Consider the following 19859-nt stretch of genomic DNA (forward strand, 5'->3'; position numbering starts at 1 on the left):
TGTTAGCACTTACTTGATTTGATGCTTGTTCCCTTGCATGTGAGACTGGTACATCTCTATTGAGGTAAGGGAGATGCTACAGATCGGACACGTGTACATCCCATCGCTCACTGTTAAACATACAGAAATGAGGCTTTAGAGACTAGTGAATATTATGGGCTCCTGAGAACTCATAACAAGTGACAAATTAGGACATGCAATTAACATGTATAAACATTTACAATTACCCCTTCGGGTCTTATAATACTACTATGCTGGTGCAACACTGATGGTAAAGCTGGTTCCACAAAGGTGATCTAAAGAAATAAGCAGTTATGGTAGACTTACCGTCGATAACTCTATTTCTCCGAAGTCCACAGAATACACAGGATAACATTGGGAAATGAGTTAGTGACAGCGGAATGGCACCAATCGATCAAAAGCTTTCGGCCTCACAGAATGCAATGGGTCAGTCTCCTATATCCCCGCCTCCTGGCTCAGGCAATTGTTATATTCCAAAGCTCAAGGCAGGAGCATCATAAAGAGCCCTAATCAGGTGAGAAGAACACATACACACACTTCCACACAAGAGGGAAGAGGTTAGTAAGTATAAGGATCCTCAAATCAGATGCGCCAGGGTGGGATCCCTGTGGATACTATGGACTTTGGAGAAATATAGTTATTGACGGTAAGGCTACCATATCTACTTATTTCTCCGCAGGGTCCACAGTTTATCCACAGGATGACATTGGGGTTATTAGCAATATTAGTGGAGGGGGCGCTCCTGATTTGACAGGAGAATCCTTCGTCTGAATGCAGCGTCCTGAGAGGCAAAGGTATCAAAGGCATAATGTCTAATGAATGTGTTCATGGAAGACCACGTGGTTGCCTCACATATCTGTTTAGCTGAGGCACCACGTTGTGCTGCCCATGAAGAACCTAACTTACGAGTAGAGTGAGCACAGACAGTCAGAATAGGGAGATCAGCTTGAGACTATGCTTCTGAAATAGTCATCCAAAGCCACCTCGCCAGTGTCTGCTCGTCAGCAGGCCATCCACTCTTGTGAAATCTGTAGAGAACGAAGAGAGTATCTGTTTGTCGTTCTGATGGCACTGGTACAAACCACGTAGATCCTTAAAAGCAGGACTACGTCCAACGATGCATCTCCCACAAAAAGGTCCGGCCCTTGGAAAGCCGGAACTACAATTTCTTCGCTAAGGTGGAACTTGGAGACCACCTTAGGAAGATATTCAGATATGGGTTCTGAGAACTGCCCTATCTGGATGAAAAATCAAAAAGGGAGGGCGACATAATAACGCCCCTAAATCGGAGACTCTACTAGCTGAAGCAATAGCCAGCAGAAAGAGAACATTAGCTGTCAACCATTTAAGATCCACTTGAGTCAGTGGTTGAATTGGGGCAACATGAAGCGCCTTTAGGACTAAATTTAGATCCCAAGGAGCTGTAGGAGGAACAAAAGGAGGTTGGATGTGAAGCATTCCTTGGAATAATAGGATTTTAATTACCTACCGGTAAATCCTTTTCTCGTAGTCCATATTGGGGAGACTAAGTACGATGGGGTATAGACGGGGACCAAAGGAGGCGATGCACTTTAAATTTCTTCACTGGGTGTGCTGGCTCCTTCCCCCTATGCCACCTCCCACAGGCAGTTATAGCTAAAACAGTGCCCGAAAGAGAAAGGACATACTTGAGAGAAGGAACATAACAAGAAGTGGTGAGATTTACACACCAGCACACCACGAACATAAAACAACCAGCAACAGCTGGAAACAACAAACAGCAACAGCTGAACAGGTAAAGAGAACCTGCAGAAAAGTCAACGCACTGAGGCGGACGCCCAATATCCCTTATGGACTACGAGAAAAGGATTTACCGGTAGGTAATTAAAATCCTATTTTCTCTAGCATCCATAAGGGATATTGGGGAGACTTAGTAAGATGGAGACTTAGTAAGATGGGGACGTCCCAAATCTTCCAGAACGGGCGGAGACTTCTGTAGCACCACCTGCCCAAATTGGTTATCCTGTTTGGCCATGGTATCAAACTTGTAGAATTTTACAAAAGTGTTCTTCCCCAACCAGGTTGCAGCTTGGCAAAGTTGCAAGGCCGAGACTTCACGGGCAGCCGCCCAAGAAGAGCCCACCGATCTTGTAGAGTGGGCCTTCAGAGACTTAGGAACAAGTAAGGCTGCCGACACATAGGCCTGTTGGATAGTAAGACTAAGCCAATGAGCAATGGACTGCTTCAAAGCAGGACAACCCTTTTTCTGCGCATTATAGAGCACGAACAAGGAATCCATCTTTCTGATCAGTGCCGTTCGCTTGACATAGATCTTCAATGCTCCCACAGCATCCAATGCCTCCGGAGGAGCAGAAGTGTCAGAACTTGACGGAACCACAATAGGTTGATTCAGGTGGAACGCAGAGACAACCTTCGGCAGGAACTGCTGCCTAGTCCTGAGCTCTGCTCTGTCCTCGTAAAAGATCAAGTATGGACTTTTACACAATAAGGCCCCCAATTCTGAGTCTAGCAGAAGCCAGAGCCAGTAACATCACCGTCTTCCACGTGAGGTACTTGTCTTCTGCCGTCATCAGAGGTTCAAACCAGGAGGACTGTAGAAATTCCAACACTACATTCAAATCCCAGGGTGCCATAGGCGGCACAAAAGGAAGTCGTATGTGGAGTACCCCTTGCAAGAAGGTCTGAACTTCTGGCAGCACTGCCAATTTCTTCTGGAAGAAAATTGAGAGAGCTGAAAACTGGACCCTAATGACACCCAGACGTAAGCCCTTATCCACACCAGCCTGCAGGAAACATAAGAAATGTCCCAAGTGGAACTCTGCAGACGGATACATGCGCTCCTCGCACCAAGAGACATATCTTCTCCAGATATGATGAGAGTGTTTTGACGTCACAGGTTTCCTGTCCTAAACCATGGTAGCAATAACCTTCTTGGAAAGAAACTTGTGAGCTAGGATGTTCCACTCGACCTCCATGCCGTCAATTGAAGTTGCCGAAAGTCCGGGTAGACGAACGGTCCTTGTTGAATATCTCTTCTTAGTGGTAGAGGCCAAGGGCCTTCGACGGACATGTCCAGTAGAACCGCATACCACGCCCTCCGAGGCCAATCCGGGGCAATCAGATTTGCCTGGACTCCTTGATTTCTGATTCGCTTTAGCACCCTTGGGAGCAACGGAATTGGAGGAAACAGGTAGACCAGCCGATAAGGCCAAGGTGACGTCAGTGCATCAACTGATCTCGCCTGAGGGTCCCTGGTTCGTGAGCAATGCCAGTGAAGCTTCTTGTTGAGTCGAGAAGCCATCACGTCTATTTGTGGGCAGCCCCACTGGTCGATGATCTGCAGAAACACCTGATGGTGGAGCCTCCACTCTCCCGGGTGGAGATTGTGACGACTCACGAAGTCCGCTTCCCAGTTGTCCACGCCCAGAATGAAGAATGCTGGCATTGCTCTTGCATTTCTTTACGCCCAGAGGAGTATCTTTGACACCTCTCGCATGCAGGCTCTGCTTTTTGTTTGATGTACGCCACTGCTGTGGCGTTATCCGACTGTACTTGGATCGCGTGATCCTTGAGCAGAGGAGATGTCTGTAGCAGAGCATTGTAGATCGCCTGAATTCCAGAATGTTAATCGGAAGGAGGGCTTCGTGGGCTGACCACCTGCCCTGGAACTGAGCCCCTCGGGTGACAGCTCTCCATCCTCTCAGACTCGCATCCGTCATGAGGCGGATCCAATCCTGAATTCTGAAACTCCGGCCTTCCAGGAGATTGGAGGACTGCAGCCACCAAAGGAGGGAAATCCTGGCCTGCGGTGACAGACGTATCATCCAGTGCATCTGCAGATGTGATCCGGACCACTTGCTCAGGAGATCCAATTGAAATGTTCTGGCATGGAACCTACCATATTGGGTCGCCTCGTATGAGGCAACCATCCTCCTCAACAATATTATGCAAAGATGGATAGAAACTCGAGCAGGTCGGAGTACCATGCGGACCATCTCCTTAAGTTTTCTCGCTTTGTCCTCCGGGAGGAACACCTTCTGGGCCACAGTATCCAGAAACATCCCCAGGAACAGGAGCCGCTGAGTTGGCACCAGGTGAGACTTCTGTAAACTGAGAATCCACCCACCCTGATGTGGCAGAAGCTGGATAGTGTGGAGCAATAAAAACTCCCTGGATCTTGCTTTTATCAGGAGATTGTCCACGTATAGGACAACATTGACCCCCTGGACCCGACTCTGGAACATCATCTCCGCCATTACCTTTGTGAAAACCATCAGAGCGGTGGACAGGCCGAAGGGTAGTGCCTGGAACTGGGAGTGATCATCCAGTAGGGCAAACCTCAGATAAGCTTGATGAGGTGGCCAAATTGGAATATGAAAGTAGGCGTCCTTGATATCCAAGGAAACCATGAATTCCTGTTCTTCCAGGCCCGCAATCACTGCTCTCAAGGATTCCATCTGGAACTTGAAATCCCTGAGATAATGGTTCTTGGACTTTAGATTCAAAATGGGCCTTACTGAACCATCCGGCTTCGCTACCACAAACAGGTTGGAGTAATAAACCTTTCCCCGTTGTTGTATTGGTACTGGAACAATGACGTGGGACTGGACCAACTTTTGGATGGCCTGTTGCAACGTAACTTGCATATCCTCCAAAGCTGGCAAGCGTGATTTGAAAAATCGTTGGGGAGGAGCACTGTCGAACTCCAGCTTGTAGCCCTGAAAAATTAGGTCCTTTGCCCTGGTATCCTGGCAGGAGCTTTCCCAGATGCGGCTGAAGTGAAGCAGTCGAGCTCCCACCTCGAGATCCCCTCGGGGTGGGTGGACACCGTCATGCTGAGGACTTAGTGGAAGCAGAACTGGTGCTCAGTTACTGAGAGCCGGTGTTTGCAGGTCTTCTTGTCTTACCTCTGGTGCCTCTAGCCGCATTGGAGGCACCTCTGGCCCTAGATCGAAATCTGTTAGACCGAAAGGACTGAACAGACGGCCCCGGGTAGGAACTCCTAGCCAGCGGGGCCCCAGAGGGGAGAAACGTGGATTTCCCCACAGTAACTTTAGAAATCCACGTATCCAACTCAACCCCAAAGAGCCATTCCCCAGAAAAGGGGAGAGATTCCACACTGCGCTTGGACTCAGCGTCCACTATCCATTGATGCAACCACAAGGCCCTGCGCGCCCACACTGCCATGGCAGAAGTCCTAGCATTATTATTGCCCATCTTCTTGAGCGAGTCACACAGGACGCATGCAGTGTCCTGAATGTGCGTGAGGAGAGTCACCGTAGTGACCAGAAGCATATCCCCGGAGAGGCCCTCCTGAATTTGAGAAGCTCACGTGTGAATGGCATGGGTCATCCAGCAACCCGCTATGACCGGACTTTGCGATACACCTGCTGCTGATAGACTTTAGTGTAGTCTCTATTTTTCTGTCCCCAGGGTCCTTTAGGGTAAAGGATCCCAGGGCAGGCAGCACCGCATTTTTAGTCAGTCGAGAGACTGATACATCAACCCCCGGGGGTTCTTCCCAGGATTTCCTACCTACTTTCAGGAGCAAATGGGAAAGTGTGCAAAAATCTTTTCACACTTGATATTTTTTTGTCTGCATTTTTCCAGGCTAACTTCAACAGGTCATCTAACAGAATCAGGGAAAGTGACATTAGGCTTGTTCTGTGTAAAGGAAAATGACTGCTGTGACGCAGCATCCTCTAGAGGGAGTTATAACACGTTCCGTATAGTCAGAATGAGGGGTTCAATACCCTGAGCAGAAGTGGAATCCCCACTAACGGGATCCAAGTGCTACCTATCCCCCTGTACCTTGATCTGAATCAAAGAGTAGAGCACGTAAACCACGCTTTTGTGGTCCTGAATGAGAGGGGTGGGGGGGTGGGACTGTGTAATATCTGCCCTGGCAGCTAAGTCTGCAACAGCCTGTTGTAGTAGTTTTTTGAACATTAGCAGTGAGTTGTGATGACATATCAGACATCATATTTTTAAGGGTCCCTAGCCAGGAAGGCTCTTGACCCCCTCCCCCAGTTCCCTCACTGAGTTGTGAAGACTGGCTGCATTGTTCACATGAAACAGAATCAGATGATAAGGGAGAGAATCTGGTGTGGCATACACTGCATAGCTTGTGTTTATCCATGTTCACAATAAATCACAATGACATACACATATGTATGCGGCTCTGACACCTCGCAAGGTCGGTTATAGACCCCGTCTATAACCCATCGTACTAAGTCTCCCCAATATCTCTTATGGATGCTAGAGAAAAAGTGCAAACATCCTGTAGGTTACCAATTTTCTTTTGAAACCATACAGTCAATGCTGACATTTGAACTCTCAAGGAAGCCATCCTTATAGACCTTTATCCATTCCTGCCTGAGGGAATGCTAGAACTATGGAAACTCTGAAAGACCTAGGGTCAAGCTTCCTGGTACTGCAATATTGAATATAAGCATGCCATATTCCGTAATAAATGCGAGCAGAGGATGGTTTCTAAGCATTGTTTGAGTTACATGTGGTGAAAATCCTTTTGCTTTCAGGATGGAGGTCTCAAGAGCCACACCGTCAAAGACAGCCGATCCATGTGCTTGTAATAACAAAGGACACTGAGACCGTAGATCTGGACATTGAGGGAGTAGAAACGTTGTATCCACCGACAGCCTCTGCAGATCTGTGTACCAATGTCTTCTGGGCCAAGCCAGAGCTATTGGTATCACGGCGTCCTTTCCCTATTTGACTTTCCGAATCGCCCTGGGCAACAGGGCGATCGGATGAAACACATAGGCCAGACGAAAGTCCAATCTCTCTGACAGAGCATCCACGAAGGTCGCTTTGGGATCCTCCGTCCTTGACCCGTATGCGGGAACTTTGTTGTTCTGACGAAAAGCAATGAGGTCTATCTCCGGGAGCCCCCACTTGTTTACCAGAATCTGGAAAACCTCTGTGTGTCAAGCCCATTCGTTAGCATGAATGACGTGTCCACTGAGAAAATCTACTTCCCAGTTTAGGACTCCCGGAGCGAACATTGCGGACAAGGCCGGATTATGAAGTTCTGCCCACCTTAACGTGCGGCTTACCTCCTTCATTGCCTTTTGGCTGCCAGTTCCTCCCTGATGATTGAGGTACGCTACTGCCTTTGCATTGTCCAAGCGAATCTGCACCAGTTTTCCTTGAAGTATGTCCTTTGCCTGAGTGAGTGCCATATATATGGCCCAAAATTCCGATATATTTATTGGCAGGTAACTTTCTTCCTTGGTCCACTGCCCCTGGAAGTAACACTTTTCTGACCCTGCTCCCCAGCCCCCGAGACTGGTGTCCGTTGTCAGAATCTCCCACTCTGAGATCCAAAAGGATCACCCTCGTTCCAGATGGGATGTCGGTAGCCACCAGGCTATCGACCTCCGTACTTCCTGAGGAAGGACCATAGTCTGAGTTTATATCGTTTGATGTAGTCCATTCCATCTGGAAAGAATCAGACGGTGAAGGGGCCTCGAGTGGAATTGAGCATATTCCACCATGTCGAATATTGACACCACAGATCCCATCACTCGCATTTCTGTGTAGTAGCTCCTGAATCCTTGTCTGTATTGGGGATATTTTGTTCAGAGGTAGAAAAAACTCTCTGAAGCCTGGAATCCAATACAGCCCCCAGGTGCGTCTTGTGATGGAACCAGGGATGACTTTGCCCAATTTATGAGCCAGCCGTGGCTTTGTAAACAGGCTATTGTCAACTGCAGATGGCCCTAGAGAGTTTCCTGGGATTGAGCCAGGATGAACAGGTTGTCCAGGCATGGGTAAATTCATATCCCCTGATGACGGAGATAAGCCACCATCACCCACCATAATTTTGGTGAACACTCTTGGAGCTTGAAACTGTTGCCGGAGGATAGCAAACCTGAGATAGCACTGATTGGAAGGTGCTATAGGTACATGCAGGTAAGCATCCTGGATATCTAGGGATACCATAAAATCCCCCGACTCCATCGCCAAGATAATGGAACAAAGTCTCCATATGAAATGAGGCACCCAAATGTACTTGTTCAGAGCTTTGAGACTGAGAATGGGCCGCTATGACCCATTTGGTTTCTGTACTAGAAACAGGTTGGAATAGAAACCTTGTCCCTGCTAAGCAGGAGGGACCGATACACTATCACCCCTGATTGTAGCAACTTCTGAACTGCCTCCTGTAAAGCCCTGGCCTTAATTTCCACAGAAGACGGGCTGGTACAAAAAAAATCTTTGCGGAGGGTATTTTTTGAAGGCAAACGCAAACCGTGAGATACCGCTTCTTGCACCCAGGCATCTGTGGTGGACTGCTGCCAGGTCTGTGCAAATAGAAGTCAGCCCTCCCACCCTGGGGTCCCCCAGGTGGAGGCCCGTGCCATCAGGCTGACTGGCTTATCTTCTGGTTTGGAAGCAGGCCCAATGCTTTTTAGTCTTTCCAGACTTATCCGATTGGGACTGTTTGAAGTAACCCTTTCCTTTCGCTTTTCCTTAGGTCCGAAGGGACCGAAAAGCTGGAAAACTAGGTTTAGACTTGTAGGTAGAAGGAAACTTCACTTTCTTAGAGTCTGCTTCTAACGCCAGAATATTGTTTAACTCTTTACCAAAAAGAATATCTCCAGCAAAAGGCAAGGACTCTTAATACATTTTTGAACTCTGAGTCAGCCTTTCATGTACGTAGCCAGACAGCTCTGCGTGCTGCTACTGCTGAGGCTGATGCCTGAGAAGTTACAGTACTATACCCATATTCAAAGCTGCTTCTTCCATAAAGACAGCTGCTTGTTTAATGTGAAATATGGGACTTTTGTTCTCTAGACGCCAATGAAAGGTCGTCTTCCAATGCATGACCCCAGGCCGACACTGCTTTCGCCTTCCAGGCTGAAGCCATTGCCGGCCTAACAACTGCTCCTAATAAGGAAAAACAAGATTTTAAACCTACCGGTAAATATTTTTCTCCTAGTCCGTAGAGGATGCTGGGGACTCCGTAAGGACCATGGGGTATAGACGGCTCCGCAGGAGACATGGGCACTGTAAAGCTTTAGAATGGGTGTGCACTGGCTCCTCCCTCTATGCCCCTCCTCCAGACCTCATTTAGGACTGTGCCCAGAGGAGACTGACAGTACGAGGAAAAGGATTTTCTTATCTAAGGGCGAGATACACACCAGCCCACACCATACACACCGTACAACATGGTATACAATAACCAGTTAACAGTATGAACAAAACAGCATCAGCCAGAGGCCGATCTCAACTGTAACGTAACCCTTAAGTATGCAATAACTATATACAAGTCTTGCAGAATGTTTCCGCACTGGGACGGGCACCCAGCATCCTCTACGGACTAGGAGAAAAAGATTTACCGGTAGGTTTAAAATCTTATTTTCTCTTACGTCCTAGAGGATGCTGGGGACTCCGTAAGGACCATGGGGTTTATACCAAAGCTCCAGAACGGGCGGGAGAGTTGCGGATGACTCTGCAGCACCGACCGAGCAAACACGAGGTCCTCATCAGCCAGGGTATCAACTCGTAGCACTTAGCAAAAGTGTTCGACCCCGACCAAGTAGCTGCTCAGCAAAGCTGTAATGCCGAGACGCCTCGGGCATCCGCCCAAGAAGAGCCCACCTTCCTATTGGAATGGGCCTTTACTGAATTTGGTAACGGCAATCCAGCCGTAGAATGAGCCTGCTGAATCGAGTCACAGATCCAGCGAGCAATAGTCTGATTAGATGCATGAGCGCCAACCTTGTTGGCTGCATACAGGACAAACAGTGCATCTGTTTTCCTAACCATAGCCGTTCTGGCTAAATAAATCTTTAAGGCCCTGACTACATCAAGGGACTTGGAATTCTCCAAAGATCCCGTAGCCACAGGCACCACAATAGGTTGGTTTATATGAAATGACGAAACCACTTTAAACAGAATTTGAGGACGATTCCTCAACTCTGCTCGATCGCATGAAAAATCAGATAGGGGCCCTTGAAAGACAAGGCCGCCAACTTGGACACCTGCCTTGCAGATGCCAAGGCCAATAACATGGCCACTTTCCAAGTGAAAAACTTCAATCAACTGTTTGAAGCGGTTCAAACCAGTGTGACTCAAGGAAACTTAACACCACGTTAAGGTCCCATGGTGCCACTGGGGGCACAAATAGAGGTTGGATGTGCAACACTTCTTTTATCAAAGTCTGGACTTCTGTGAGAGAAGCCAATTCCTTCTGAAAGAACATGGATAAGGCAGAAATCTGCCCCTTAATTGAGCCTAACTTTAGGCCCATATCCACTCCTGTCTGTAGAAAACGGAGAAAACGTCCTAGTTGGAAATCCTCAGTAGGAGCATCCTTGGCTTAACACCAAGACACATTTTCTCCAGATACGGTGATAGTGTTTCGCCGTAACATCTTTTCTAGCTTTAATAAGAGTAGGAATGACCTCCTCTGGAATACCCTTTTTAGCTAGGATTTGGTGTCCAACCGCAATGCGGTCAAACGTAACCGCAGTAAGTCTTGGAACACGCACGACCCCTGTAGTAGCAGGTCCTCCCTGAGAGGAAGGGGCCACGGATCTTCTGAGAGCAGTCCCTGAAGAACTGCATACCAGGCCCTTCAAGGCCAATCTGGAACAATGAGTATCTTTTGCACTCTTGTTAGTCTTAAGATTCTCAAATTTTTTGAGATGAGAGGAAGTGGAGGGAACACATAGACCGACTGAAACACCCATGGTTGTCACCAGGGTGTCCACCGCCACTGCCTGAGGGTCCCTTGACCAATACGTCCAAATCTTCCTGTTGAGGCGTGATGCCATCATGTCTCTTTGAGGAAGTCCCCAACGACTTGTCACCTCTGTAAAGACTTCCTGATGAAGTCCCCACTCTCCTGGATGGCGATCGTGTCTGCTGAGGAAGTCTGCTTCCCAGTTGTCCACTCTGGAATGAAGACCACTGACAGAGCGCTTACATGATTTTTCACCCAGCGAATAATCCTGGTGGCTTCTGCCATTTCTGCTCTGCTTTTTGTCCCGCCCTGGCTGTTCACATGCGCCACGGCCGTGACGTTGTCTGACTGGATCAGAACAGGTAGGTTGCGAAGAAAATTCTCCGCTTGTTTGAGGCCGTTGTAAATGGCCCTTGATTTCAGCACAATGATGTGTAGGCAAGCCTCTTGGCTTGACCCTATTCCCTGAAAATTGTTTCCCTGTGTGACTGCTCCCCCTCCTCGGAGGCTCGCGTCCGTGGTCACAAGAACCCAATCTTGAAAGCCGAACCTGCGACCATCTAGAAGGTGAGCACTCTGTAGCTACCACAGGAGAGAGACCCTAGCCCGGGGGGACAGGGCAATCTCCGATGCATGTGCAGGTGGGACCCTGACCACTTGTACAGAAGTTCCCACTGAAAAGTCCGTGTGGCATGGTCTCTTAGGCCGCCACCATCTTTCCTAATACATGAGTGTATTGATGAACTGACACTCTTTTTGGCTTTAACAGGTCTCTGACCATGTTCTGGAGTACTTGGACTTTTTCCACTGGGAGAAAGACCTTTCGTTTTTCTGTGTCCAGAATCATGTCCAAAAAAACGACAGTCGAGTTGTTGGAATCAACTGCGACTTTGGTAGATTTAGGATCCAGCCGTGTTGTTGTAGTATTCTCAGGGAGAGAGATACGCTTTGTAACAATTTTTTCCTTGAACTCGCCTTTATCAGGAGATCGTCCAAGTACGAGATAATTGTGACGCCTTGCTTGCGCAGGAGCACCATCATTTCCGCCATTACCTTGTCGGGGCCGTGGAAAACCCAAACGGCAACGTCTGAAATTGGTAATAACAATCCTGTATAGCGAATCTCAGGTACACCTGATGAGGAGGGTAAATGGGGACATGAAGGTATGCATCCTTTATGTCTAATGACACCATAAAAACTCTCCCTTTCCAGGCTGGAGATCACTGCCCGGAGAGATTCCATCTTGAATTTGACCCTTTGCAGATATAGGTTCAGGGAATTTAGATTCATAATGGGCCTAACCGAGCTATCCGGTTTCGGGACCACAAAAGGCTTGAATAAAAACCCTTCCCCTGTTGTTGAGGGGGAACCTTGATAATCACTTGATTATACTGTATGGCAGCTGCCACTGTTTCCCTCTCTGGGGAGGAAACCGGCAAGACTGATCTGAAAAATCGGTGAGGAGGCACATCTTCGAATTCTAGTTTGCATTCCTGGGATACAATTTCTACCTCCCAAGGACCCAAGTCGACTGAACCCAGACTTGGCTGAAGAGTCGAAGACGTGCCCCCCCCCCCTCGGCGCGGACTCCCTCAGCGGAGCCCCAGCGTCCTGCAGTGAATTTTGTAGAGGACGGGGAGGACATTCGTCCCTGGGAACTAGCCGTAGCATGCGCTCCTTTTCCACTACCTCCACCTCTGGCGAGGAACGAAGATCCCCGACCCTTTCTGAACTTATGCGACCGAAAGGACTGCATCTGATATTGAGGTGTTTCCTTTTGCTGTGGGGGAACATAAGGCAAAAAAAAAAAAGAAGATTTACCAGCGGTAGCTGTGGTAACCAGATCCGCGAGGGCCTCCCCCAAATAAAACTTCACCCTTGTAAGGCAAAGTCTCAGTCTGTCTTTTTGAATCAGCATCATCCATTGGCGGGTCCATCTAACAGAAATTGCCATGGCATTGCTCTTGAACCCAACAGCCCAATATCTCTCGCAGCTTCTCTCATATATAATGCTGCGTCTCTAATGTGACCCAAGGTCAACACTATGGTATCATTATCTAGGGTGTTAATGTCAGATGACACGGCATCTGCCCACGCTGCAACTGCGCTACCCCCCCCCCCATGCCGACGCTACTGCCGGCCTTAGTAGGGCACCCGTATGTGTATATATTAATTTTAAGGTAGTTTCCTGTCTGCGATCAGCAGGATCCTTGAGGGCTGCCGTATCAGGGGATGGTAGCGCCACCTTTTTTGACAAGCGCGTTAAAGCCTTGTCCCCCGTGGGTTATGATTACCACCGTAATCTGTCCTGGGAGTGGAAAGGTTAAGCCATAATCATTCTCTTGGGAATCTGCAGTTTCTTATCCGTAGTCTCCCAAGCTTTTTCAAACAGGGCGTTCAGCTCGTGATATGGGGAAAAGTTACTTCAGGTATCTTTTCCATAAACATGCAGACCCTTGTGTCAGTGACAGAGGGGTCCTCAGTGATATACACAACATCTTTTATTGCAACAATCATATATTGAATACTCTTGGCCACCCTTGGGTGCCCCTTATCATCATAATCGTCAACACTGGAGTCTGAATCCGTGTCGGTATCAGTGTATCACCTGTGAAAGGGGACGTTTCTGAGACCCCGAAGGTCTCTGTGACACAGTCAAAGCTAATGGATTGACTCCCTGCTTTTTCCTTGGAATCAGCTTTGTCCAATCTTTTGTGTAATCAAGTCGCATTAGCAATAAAACATCCCACATATTCATCCAATCAGGTGTCGGCGTCGCCGACGGAGACACCACAATCATCTGCTCTGCCTCCTCCCTAGATGAGCCTTCCACCTCAGACATGTCGACACATACGTACTGACATCCCCACACACACTGGGATACCTAATATAATGGGGACTGACCCACAATAAGGTCCTTAGGAGAGACAGAGAGTATGCCAGCACACACCCAGCGCCACTGTACACCGAGATAAAAATCCCAGCCTGATTTTTTTATATAAGTGTAAAAACACCATATTTTTATGCCAAATAACGTGCCCCCCTCGTTTTGGCCCTCTGTATCGGTAACAGCAGGGGAGAGTCCGGGGCCGCTTCTCTGCAGCATGCTGAGGAGAAAATGGCGCTGGTTAGTGCTGGAGGATCAAGCTCCGCCCCCCCCGACGGAGGGCTTTAGTCCCGCTCTAAATCTTTATACTGGTGGGGGATCTGTACTTATATAGCCTATTACGGTATATATATATATGTATTTTGCCAGTGCTATGTGAGGTATTTATGCTGCCCAGGGCGCCCCCCCTGCGCCCTTACTGTGGCGCCTGTGTGTGTGAGCTGGGAGCAATGGCGCGCAGCGTTACCACTGCGCGTTACCTCATGAAGATCTGAAGTCTTCTGCCGCCTTTGAAGTCTTCTTTCTTCTCATACTCACCCGGCTTCTATCTTCCGGCTCTGTGAGGAGGACGGCGGCGCGGCTCTGGGACGAACTCCAGGGTGAGACCTGTGTTCCGACTCCCTCTGGAGCTAATGGTGTCCAGTAGCCTAAGAAGCAGAGCCTATCATTTAAGTAGGTCTGCTTCCCTCCCCTCAGTCAGAAGCAGGGAGCCTGTTGCCAGCAGTGCTCCCTGAAAATAATAAACCTAACAAAAGCTTTTTCAGAGAAACTCAGGAGAGCTCCCCTGCAGTGCATCCAGTCTCCACTGGGCACAGGAACTAACTGAGGTCTGGAGGAGGGGCATAGAGGGAGGAGCCAGTGCACACCCATTCTAAAGCTATACAGTGCCCATGTCTCCTGCGGAGCCGTCTATACCCCATGGTCCTTACGGAGTCCGCAGCATCATCTAGGACGTAAGAGAAAAACAGTTTTTAGAAAACCATCAGTCTTTCTATATGTTATATAATTTAATGATGTTGAAGGCAGAGGTAATGTACATTTACGCACCAACCAAATGACACGCATATCTACTTTGGGAGCAACCTCCTTTTTCAAACAATCTCCAGCTGGTAGAGGATAATGAGAATTCCATTTTTTCTGAATTCTGAACTATTGGGTGTGACCCAAGCCTCTTGCATGATTTCCGTCAGCTGTTCTGACTCTGTAAATTCAGTTCTGACTGTTTTGGAACGTTTAAACACAGGTGCCTTGGATTTTAACAAAGGCTCTGCTGCCTCCTCTAAGGATAGAATGGCTTCCATAGCATTAATTAGCTCAGGTACATCTATTGAGCTGGGACCTTCATCCTCGTCTCTGTATGCAGACTCAGAATGCGAGGAACCGACCTCATCCTCTGAAGTGGCCCCTCTGGAACATGTGTAGGCTGTGAAGATGTTGTTTCATGTCTGTGTGATTTATTTTCCCCAGTCCTTTCAGCCTGTTTTTGTTGAAAAGCTGGACTGGATGTGATAAGACCCAGGGGGAATGTTGCATGTAAAAGGTTAACTGGGTAACCTATCCCTGGTATGGAAGCTGGCATTATCCATTCAGCTATACAGGATGTTTGTGCAAATGAAGCCCATGGGGATTCTGATTGAACCTGTGCCTGTCTTGGGTTATTAAGGAGGCTTTGGTGAAAGCTATAACAGTTTGCACATAATCCAATTTATACCAGATCCTGAGAGGTTAACCCTGCTTTGCATGACAAACATGATACCAATGTCGGTGCTGCTGTGAAGAGTGCATCCTCCTCACCCTTGCCTCTCTTAGACATGGTAACAAATCACACACCTGTATGGTGTTAACTACATAATTTGTGACCGTGTTCACTTTAAGCTTGCTGAAGTGATATACAATCTGATCCCTCCCTACCTTGCACCAGCATTGAGGATCGGTATATACAAAGACAGCAGAACTGACAGAAATATAGTATAGTATAGTATAGGTCAGCAGCCGCACTAGCAATCCGTCACAAGTTATACATTAGTATAAGCAGCAATATGAGCATATATTAAATTACAGATACATTTCAGGTATGTAGGAAAACCAAATTACTGCATTACTTTAAATAGGACTTTTAACATATTCAGTCGCACAGCGAAAAAAAACAGCGGTAACAGTTTATCAGACTCATATGCATCAGGCACTTATCCAACTACTCGTACCCCAATGGTAGGTAGGAAGTTAGTGCTGCATCACTTACCTCAGGAGAGCGGGATACAGGGAGACTTAACCCCACTTCCAGGATCGATTAATACGCTATCAAACGCTGAGTGGATCCAAACGCAAATAGTGAACACAGACGCCCAAGTGAACACTTTTTAACAGTGAACACAGACGCCCAAGTGAACACAGACGCACCAGTGACACAGCCGCCTATGCTGGGACTGGGTCAGTTAGATATCTAGCGTCTCAGATGGAAGAGGGAAATCAGTTCATGGTGGGAAACTCAGAGGAAACTGGTCATGAACCGGGGGGAGGGGTGACCAGGGGAGCGTCTTACTGCCCACTGCTGACATCAACCCCAGGGATCGCGGCCTCACACTAACTCCTGGAGCCTATGATACCTTGTCCCTAGTGCTGGTGCACCTGAGGTGGCAACCGAGCCAGCGACTGTTCGGTAGTCTCCTCCTGAAAACAGTGCGGCTGTGTCTTGCGTCTTACCTGCTAAGCGGAACAGACGCCTTACCTTCTCCCCGTGCCCCAGCCACAGCCTGGTAACATCAGCTGGACTTGCTAGTACATCCACACAGACATGCGCCGAAACAGCACTGTACATGTGGGTAAGCGCTGACGCACCCTGGTGGAGAGTAGTTGAAACGACTCTTTCTAATGTGCGTATAAGACGCTTTTAGAAAGATCGCTCAAAAAGAATAAGGCTATAAAAAGAAAAATAGGATTTTAATACCTACCGGTAAATCCTTTTCTCTTAGTCCGTAGAGGATGCTGGGGTCACATTAGAACAATGGGCTTATAGAGGGGATCCACAGGAGACATGGGCACTTTAAGACTTTGAAAGGGTGTGAACTGGCTCCTCCCTCTATGCCCCTCCTCCAGACTCCAGTTATAGGAACTGTGCCCAGGGAGACGGACATTTAGAGAAAAGGATTTAATGTTAAACTAAGGTGAGATTCATACCAGCTCACAGCTCAAGCGTGCCGCACAATGTGGCAATAAATAGAATACAAGCCAACGGCATGAACAATTTCAGCAACAGGCTGACTATAAACGTAATACAACCTGTGTGTAACCACAACTAATAACTGCAGATACAGTATGCACTGTGACGGGCGCCCAGCATCCTCTACGGACTAAGAGAAAAGGATTTACCGGTAGGTATTAAAATCCTATTTTCTCATACGTCCTAGAGGATGCTGGGGTCACATTAGAACCATGGGGTTATACCAAAGCTCTAGAATAGGCGGGAGAGTGCGGATGACTCTGACCAAACTTGAGGTCATCATCGGCCACGGTATCAAACTTGTAAAACTTAGCAAAAGTGTTTGACCCCGACCAAGTAGCTGCTAGGCAAAGCTGTAACGCCGAGACCCCCCGGGCAGCCGCCCAGGACGAGCCCACCTTTCTAGTAGAATGGGCCTTCACCGATTTTGGTAACGGCAATCCTGCCATGGAATGAGCACGCTGAATCGTACCACAGATCCAGCGTGCAATGGTCTGCTTGGAAGCAGGACACCCTATCTTGTTGGGAGCATATAGGACAAACAAAGCCTCTGTTTTCCTAATCTGAGTCGTTCTGGCGACACAAATCTTCAAAGCTCTGACCACATCCAGAGCCTTTGACTCAGCAAAGGTGTCAGTAGCCACAGGTACCACAATCGGTTGGTTCATGTGAAGAGAGGAAACCACCTTCGGTAGAAATTGCTGACGTGTCCTCAATTCAGCTCTATCTTCACGGAAGATCAAATAAGGGCTGTTGTGAGACGGACGCTAATTCAGACACCCGCCTTGCAGATGCCAAGGCCAATAGGATGACCACTTTCCAAGTGAGGAACTTCAACTCCACCTCCTGTAAAGGTTCAAACCAATGTGATTGGAGGAATTGCAACACCACATTCAGATCCCATGGTGCCACTGGAGGCACAAATGGAGGTTAGATGTGCAACACGCCCTTCACGAAAGTCTGAACTTCTGGAAGGTAGGCCAATGGTTTCTGAAAGAAAATCGATAAGGCTGAAATCTGTACCTTAATTGAGTCCAACTTTAGGCCCGCATCCACACCTGTTTGAAGAAAATGGAGAAAACGTCCTAGTTAAAATTCCTCCGTAGGAGCCTTCTTGGATTCACACCAAGAAACATATTTTCTCCAAATACGGTGGTAATGTTTAGACGTTACTACCTTCCTGGCCTGAATAAGTGTGGGAATGACTTCACTGGGAATACCCTTTCAGGCTAGGATTTGGCGTTCAACCGCCATGCCGTCAAACGTAGCCGCGGTAAGTCCTGATACACGCATGGCCCCTGCTGCAACAGGTCCTCGCGTAGAGGAAGGGGCCAGGGATCTCCTATGAGAAATTTCTGAAGATCTGGATACCAAGCCCTCCTTGGCCAGTCTGGGACAATGAGGATTGCTTGAACCTTTGTTCTTCTTATGATCTTTAGAATCTTTGGAATGAGAGGAAGTGGAGGGAATACGTATACCGACTGAAACACCCATGGTGACACCAGTGCATCCACTGCTATTGCTTGAGGGTCCCTCGACCTGGAACAATCTCTCTGAAGCTTCTTGTTGAGACGAGATGCCATCATGTCTATTTGAGGAATTCCCCACTGACTTGTCACCTCCGTGAAGACCTCTTGATGGAGGGCCCACTCTCCCAGATGGAGATCGTGTCTGCTGAGGAAGTCTGCTTCCCAGTTGTCCACTCCTGGAATGAATATTGCTGACAGAGCGCCTGTATGCTTTTCCGCCCAGCGGAGAACCTTTGTGGCTTCTGCCATTGCCGCTCTGCTTTTTGTCCCGCCCTGGCGGTTTATGTATGCTACTGCTGTTACATTGTCCGACTGGATCAGTACGGGCAGATTGCGAAGATGATGTTCCGCTTGTAGAAGGCCGTTGTAAATGGCCCTTAACTCCAGAACATTTATGTGGAGACAAGTTTCTTGGCTTGACCATCTTCCTTGTAAGTTTTCGCCCTGTGTGACTGCACTCCAGCCTCGGAGACTTGCATCCGTGGTTACCAGGATCCAGTCCTGGATCCCGAACCCGCACCCCTCTAGGAAGCGAGAGCTGTGTAGCCATCACAGGAGTGAGATCCTGGTCTTGGGAGCCAGGATTATCCTTCGGTGCATGTGCAGGTGGGTAACGGACCACTTGTCCAACAGGTCCCACTGAAAAACTCTGGCATGGAATCTGCCAAACTGAATGACCTCGTAGGCCGCAACCATCTGCCCCAGTAAACAAGTGCATTGATGGATTGACACTTTTGCTGGTTTCAGAATTTGTTTGACCAGACTCTGAAGTTCCAAAACCTTTTCCACTGGAAAAAAAACCCTCTGTAGGTCTGTGTCCAGTATCATTCCCAAAAACGACAACCGCGTCGTGGGAATCAACTGCGATTTTGGCAAGTTTAGGAGCCAACCATGTTGTTGAAGAACTGTCAGGGATAGTGCAATGTTTTGCACCAACTGGTCTCTGGATCTCGCCTTTATCAGGAGATCGTCCAAGTATGGGATAACCGTGACTCCTCGCTTGCGAAGGAGAACCATCATCTCCGCCATCACTTTGGTGAAAATTCTCGGAGCCGTGGACAGACCGAACGGCAACGTCTGAAATTGGTCATGACAATCCTGAATTGCAAACCTCAGGTAACCCTGATGCGGAGGATAAATGGGAACATGTAGGTAGGCATCCTTTATGTCCACCGATACCATAAAATCCCCTTCCTCCAGACTGGAGATCACTGCTCGGAGAGACTCCATCTTGAATTTGAATCTTCTTAGGTAGAAATTGAGGGATTTCAGGTTTAGGATTGGTCTGACCGAGCCGTCCGGCTTCGGGACCACGAACAGGCTTGCATAAAAGCCTTCTCCCCGTTGTGACGGGGGAACCATGACAATGACCTGATTTTGATACAACTTTTGTATTGCGTCGTATATCACGTCCCTGTCTGGAAGAGAAGCTGGTAAGGCCGATTTGAAAAATCGTCGAGGGGGAACATCTTGAAACTCCAGTTTGTACGC

The 19859-nt window shown here is 48.2% G+C and overlaps 1 protein-coding gene across 2 annotated transcripts in view; it reads right to left on the bottom strand.

The window, feature by feature from the left end:
- LOC134929416 (zinc finger matrin-type protein 1-like) overlaps positions 1-19859 on the bottom strand; it is a 174761-nt gene that overhangs the window by 39787 nt on the left and 115115 nt on the right. For both annotated transcript variants that reach the window (XM_063925055.1, XM_063925058.1), the window contains exon 6: positions 14-110. In XM_063925055.1, the coding sequence (XP_063781125.1) occupies positions 14-110 (97 nt within the window). The remainder of the gene's footprint in view (positions 1-13; positions 111-19859) is intronic.

This window comes from Pseudophryne corroboree, chromosome 1, assembly GCF_028390025.1.
Source record: "Pseudophryne corroboree isolate aPseCor3 chromosome 1, aPseCor3.hap2, whole genome shotgun sequence".
NCBI lineage: Eukaryota > Metazoa > Chordata > Amphibia > Anura > Myobatrachidae > Pseudophryne > Pseudophryne corroboree.